This window comes from Bidens hawaiensis, unplaced genomic scaffold (assembly GCF_021521415.1).
Source record: "Bidens hawaiensis isolate Kalapana, Puna unplaced genomic scaffold, B.hawaiensis_p1.1 tig00071337_1, whole genome shotgun sequence".
Taxonomy (NCBI): domain Eukaryota; kingdom Viridiplantae; phylum Streptophyta; class Magnoliopsida; order Asterales; family Asteraceae; genus Bidens; species Bidens hawaiensis.
The window spans coordinates 8,991-15,300 of NW_027502480.1; the positions used below are offsets into that span (position 1 = coordinate 8,991).

Here is a 6,310-nt window from a genome sequence, read left to right on the forward strand (position 1 = left end):
CATGTTTTATTTGAAAACCTCTTTTGGTGTCCATTTGGCTTTCCTTCGCTATCGAATGGTATTTTCCTTGGCCGGTGAGGTCAGCTTACAGCTAACTTCCACTATATTTTATATTATTACTATTCTTGTTCTCATTATTAATATTATTATTTTCCCTAAAAAATTCATTTTTTTATTTTAAAAAAAAAAGACACTTGACTAAACCATGTCCATACTTCAAACCCAATCAATCACTTATTTCTCTTCCCTCTTAAATATCCACCAAATCACTCCCTCCTTAAATAATAAAAAGCCCACCCACCGCCGGCGACCATGATCCACCGTAAACCACCACTCCTCCTCCTCATTATATTAATCTCCACAACCGCCACAGCCACCACCCAACTATTCAAAGAAGCCCCCAAATTCTACAACGCCGCCGACTGCCCCACCACCACCGACACCGCCACCGTCCACGTGGCAATGACCCTAGACGCCACCTACCTCCGGGGATCCATCGCCGCCATATACTCCGTCGTCCAACACTCCTCCTGCCCACAAAACATAATCTTCCACTTCATCACCTCCTCCTCAACAGGCGCGTCACACCTACGCGCCACCATCTCCACCACCTTCCCGTACCTAAATTTCCAAATCTACCCCTTCAACGACTCCACCGTCGCCGGACTTATCTCCACCTCCATCCGATCCGCCCTTGACTGCCCACTAAACTACGCCCGGAGCTACCTCGCCGGAATCCTGCCACCCCACGTCGGAAAAGTGGTATACCTTGACTCCGATCTGGTCCTCGTTGACGACATTGCGAAACTAGCGAATATACCGCTAAACGACGCCGTGTTAGCTGCTCCGGAGTATTGTAATGCTAATTTTACGTTTTACTTTACTCCTACTTTCTGGTCAAACCCATCTCTCTCGTTGACTTTTGCTGACCGGAAAGCTTGTTACTTCAACACCGGTGTGATGGTCATCGACTTATACCGATGGCGTGCCGGCGACTACACCAGAAAAATTGAAGAATGGATGGAATTACAAAAGCGAACAAGAATTTACGAATTAGGTATATTATTATTATTAGTAGTAGTATTTTTTTTAGGTATCATTTGAACATAATAGTTGTGTAGAACATCAGTACACCATGTATAAAAAACGGGTCAATTTAAGCACGACACGTTAGAAAGTGAGCTGACACGTAAATATTTTGACTAGAGATGAAAGTGTTAAAATATAAAGTTATGAACTTTTATTTTTGATATTTTATATAACTTTTAACTTTTGAAAATGAAATTAATTTTTCTTTTGAACTTTTTTTTCTATATTTCACTTCCAATAATTTTTTTTATTAGTTATAATGATATTTCATTCTTTGATTATTTTCATTCATTTATTAGAACCTTGAATTAAATGCATAAACCTAACTTTGTTAATTTGGGGTGTGAGGTGTGTGCACAAAAACAAATGGAATAAATCAAATGACAAGAAAGTTTTTAGAATGAATAAGAGTAATGGTTACCAAGTCACTAGGGATTGCCGTATTGGTATTTCTCACATTTGTAGTCTGTATATTAATATAAAACGGGTCGACTTGAAACACGACACGATTTTAAACCAGTTAATAATTTCTTTTAAACTATGGTAATAGTATAATAATAAACTCTGATGACATATTTTCTTGGATATCAGGTTCTCTACCGCCGTTTCTGCTTGTTTTCGCGGGCAAAATAGCGCCAGTGGATCACCGATGGAACCAACATGGGCTCGGCGGGGATAATTTCCGAGGGCTTTGCCGGGATTTGCATCCTGGACCGGTGAGTTTGTTACATTGGAGTGGAAAGGGGAAGCCGTGGGTGAGGCTTGATGCAGAACGGCCGTGTCCGCTTGATGCGCTTTGGGCGCCTTATGATCTTTTGAAACCTCCATTTTCGTTTGATTCTTGAAGAAATGAGGAAATGATGAGGTTGAAAACTTGGATCATCTGTTTTTTTGCTTATTATTTTATATTTTTATATTTTTAAATTGTACATTTGTTTAAATAGTTATAAAATAGAATTAGGAAGATTGAAATTCGATTTTGTTGTATGTATAAAGAAAGTTAGTGACTTCAAGTTCAAGGTGATGTAATAAAAGAAGTCTCTTTCTCCATCATGTCCCTTCATCAAGAAATTTAATAAATATTTCCTTAATACATCATTTATTTTATATTGCAAGGCATATTTGGTACATATTATTAGAAGTGAAATCGGTGACGGACTTTTTCCACTAAGTTTAAATTAGAATGAAAATTAATTAAATAAAACTTAAGAAAAATAATATGACATGGAGTGCTCTAATTAGATAAAGCAACTGGGGATGGTAATGAAACTCAAAACATGGTAATGCCAGTCCTATTAGGGTATGGGACGAGTTTGGGCTTACTTCCGAAATGTTTTGCAGGTTTGGGACGGAAATTTGTAATATGCCCGATTAACCAACCTAATTACCTGATAGCATTGCCCGTTAATGTGTTTACATATATATAGCAATAAATCTTATCTTATCTTACTAATAAAAGAAAATGTTGAACCTTAGGTGTCAAGTCTACATTTCTACTAATTTCTAATCTTTCATCTCATTCATTCTAGCTATCCATGGGTCATGGGTCAAAATCATTTTGTCAAGCGGGTTATAACATAGTGTCATTTTCATACCTGAAGTTTGACCAACTACGCAACTAGCACAGTTTTTAAATTTCTTGCAAATCCACACCCGATGTTTCCAAAACCATACTATTTTAGTAATTTTCGTTAACCTGTTTGTTTTTCCTTTAAGTCCACATTAAATTAATTCGTAAGTATTTTGAGAATCACAATTGAAATAAAGGATCTTTTTTATTTTTATCGTTTGCTAAAACCCATGTAATACACGGGTTCAAAAGCTAGTAAACTTATAATCAACTTCTTTTTTTTTTCAAATGCAATCTTATCAACTCTTAATAATACTAAACCAGTGTCCGTTACAAAACTCGAACCCTCGAGTTCGAAAGATTAAATGCTTTATAACACTTCAAGATACCATTTGGTAAAATATCATGTTGGTATAAGAAAATTCTAAAAAATTAAAAAAAATGTATCTAATTAAAAAAAATCATTTATTGTTATAAATAACTTGAATATATTCACTTTTTTAAAAGAAAACAACATGTTACCAAAATAATTTATTAGGTGGGGGTGGGATTCTGGGAAAGGCAATGCCGTGTGCCATTTATTCAAAACGAAAAAATAAAGTATATAGAAATATGATAAATCGAATATGAAAGTTGTCAAGTATGTTGTATAACTACAAATTATTTGTAAAATTAGATAAAAAGCAAACTGCGAACTTCATTGTTGGATAATTTCTACTATATAATGTACTTTTGCAATTTTAATTTATATTTGTGAAGACAATGTTGATGGTTGACTTGGTAATAGTCACAGAAACATGTGACAACAAACTATTCACCTCTCAAATCTGTGGTATATAAATATCGGAAGTAGGGCTTACTATAGAGTTGAACATATATACGTAATCAATAAATTTATACACTAGTTTAAATTTACGCGGCTGGATATTTGCAATTATTGAAAGTTTGGTGTAAATTTGAGACACAATTATTGGTTAAATTTATGTATTTTGAGATTTTCATTGTCGGAATATGAAACATGAAATCTAATATAATATCGTGCTAAGGATACCAAGAAGTCAAGTACTTTTATGGTATGAAATGAAAGTATGGCACACATGTTATGAAAACTGAGTACTTAATACAATTTCTTGGTTGGTGACCTTTCAATCATGTGGGTTCTCGATTATGTTGACTTTTGGCATAGATGCTTTGACTTTTCTAAAAGGAAGTAGAAGACTGAATTTTGATGTTTCGAAGAAGTGTCGTTAATTAAATTACGAGGTTAACTTGTTACCACACTACATTAACTTTCTCATGGGGAGTTCTTTCTTCTTAAGGTCGATAATGTAGAACACTGGTCTGCCCTATCAATATCAAAAAGTTTTCTAACAAAGCTCTTCCCAAAATTCTATACTCAATTTTTACCACTTCATGAAATTTCGAGTTTTCGACCAATTAATCTGATTTTGACCAATTGGTTTAACTATTTTACCATTAAACCGGTGAAGAACCCCCCCCCCCCCCCTGAGAAGTGACTGAGAAGAGGAGCAAAGGAGAAATATTTCTCAGACAAAATAGTGGGGCCCACCTGATTTTTAATATTATTATTTTATTTATATAATCACTAAAATTTTGATACTTCTGACCCCTCGATCTCTTCCCTCACCACTACATCTCTAAAATACAATCTATCTTCTTGTTGACTGGGCGTCATGTGACACACTTCTCCTCTCATTCTCTCCATACGACTACGCATGGTCTTGTTATTAGAGGAAGAAGATGCTCATTCTTTAATTGAGAACCATGTGAATCAAGTAGTATGGTGATTCGTGCGATCCTCACAAAGACCAAGTGTATCGAGTAAAAAATTGAAATTCGTATTTTTAGAACTGGCATTTTAGACATGATACATGACACGAGCCTACATGACTTTAACATGTATCATGTATGGCCTTAACATGTTTCATAGTAGACTTGAACACTAACAAACAAGTGATTTGTGTCAAGTACTTCACAATTTCAACATTCATGATGAATTTAAACATTCATGTACTAACAATTTCATCACGTGATCACGATCCATTCACTATTGCAAGTAATCTACTTGTCATCTTTCACTACTACTGTCAAATATAATTTCAAAACATACCTTATGATCATCAAGTTGATATAATCACAAATTTATTCACATGCAAGGGTTTTATTGCTAGCTGGCCTTTCAATTATGGGAAATTGGATGAACAAGAGGCTTCCCCTCTTTCTTTGGTCCTCATTCCAAACTCCTCCCACATGTGTTTTTTCTCAAACTTTATATTTTATCAAGTCTATTTTGCTTTGGCACATATTCGGCCTCTATGCATTGGTTAGTTATTTGAAAGCCAACATTTAACCCCTTCTACGAACCTTACATTTTCTAGTTAACTAGGTTAAATTTCTTAGTTACCATTTTAGCCATATAACACATAATATATGTAAATGCGTACGCTTAATAGCATATAATATTTTGGGATATTACAAGTCCACCCCCCTTATAGAGGTTTCGTCCCTAAAACCTTGTTCACGCCACAAATAAGGATGGGTAGTGTCTTTTAATATTTTCGTCGAACTCCCACGTGATGTCCGATCCTTTTTTATGTTCCCATTTGATCTTGACTTGAACACTTTCCCCGTCTCTAAGTCTCCTAACCTTTCGGTCAAGGACTTCAATAGGTCTTGCAACATAATTGATCTCGGCGTCTACCTCTAAGTCATCAGGAGGCACATAGGTCGTTGGTAAACACTTCTGTAAATGCGAGACTTGGAACGTTTTATGATTTCCACTTAGCTCTTCCGGTAACTCCAACTGGTAAGCTAGCTCTCCCACCTGGTCCATTATTTTAAAAGACCCAATAAATCGATGGCTCAACTTTCCCCTTTTTCTGAAACGGAATTTTCCCTTCCAAGAAGACACTTTCAACATTACTTTGTCCCCTATTTGAAATTCAATGGGTCTTCGTCTCTTATCCGCATTTTTTTTTGTCGATCTTGAGTCGCTTTTAGATGGGCTCGAACCACATCTATCTTTTCGTTCGTAGCTTTAACCACCTCTTTGTGAGCGTGTTCTCAAGGACTCGGCCACTCTTTCCCAACACACCGGGGTTCAATACTTGCAGTTGAAAAAGCATTTCGTACGCGGCATACCAATGCTAGAATGGTAGCTATTATTGTACGAAAATTCGACCAACGGTAAGTAGGTATCCCAAAATGGATGCGACGCTTTAAATTGTTTGTAAGATAATTGTTTTACAAACTTACGAAATTTCACTAAGTTTATACAATGACCAACATCCGGGCATAGTAGAAAACGATAAACTATTTATAAGTATCATGTACAATTTTCAACATTAATTATGTATAGGTTTGACCCCATTTAAACTTAGGTTGGAAATATAGAAATCTTTAAAAATGTATAATGGTTGGTTGGTGTATAGTCTTCTTAAGTAATGACAAAGTGCAATTTGTTGACAATGTTTGGACTCCGGTCCACCATCCATATTTTCTTGCATGATATACTTGTTCAAGGCTAAGCGAAAAAACAATTTAGAAAGTTATGATGTAATCATTTTAGTACCATGTAGTTTTTAGTTTCAATCACTGTAATACTTAGAAGACCCAATTTTCAAGACATTG

The 6,310-nt window shown here is 35.5% G+C and overlaps 2 protein-coding genes across 2 annotated transcripts; one reads left to right on the forward strand and one right to left on the reverse strand.

The window, feature by feature from the left end:
• The first annotated feature begins 312 nt into the window (after window positions 1–312).
• On the forward strand, window positions 313–1,959 carry LOC143605773 (putative galacturonosyltransferase-like 1). Its single transcript, XM_077081766.1, has 2 exons — window positions 313–1,057; window positions 1,681–1,959. Exons 1-2 carry the CDS (start codon window positions 313–315, stop codon window positions 1,932–1,934), a joined length of 999 nt encoding a protein of 332 aa, XP_076937881.1. The 3' UTR covers window positions 1,935–1,959.
• A 3,239-nt stretch (window positions 1,960–5,198) lies between these two features.
• On the reverse strand, window positions 5,199–5,513 carry LOC143605772 (uncharacterized). Its single transcript, XM_077081765.1, has one exon. The coding sequence runs from the start codon at window positions 5,511–5,513 to the stop codon at window positions 5,199–5,201; it is 315 nt and encodes a 104-aa protein (XP_076937880.1).
• Between the last annotated feature and the right edge of the window lie 797 nt (window positions 5,514–6,310).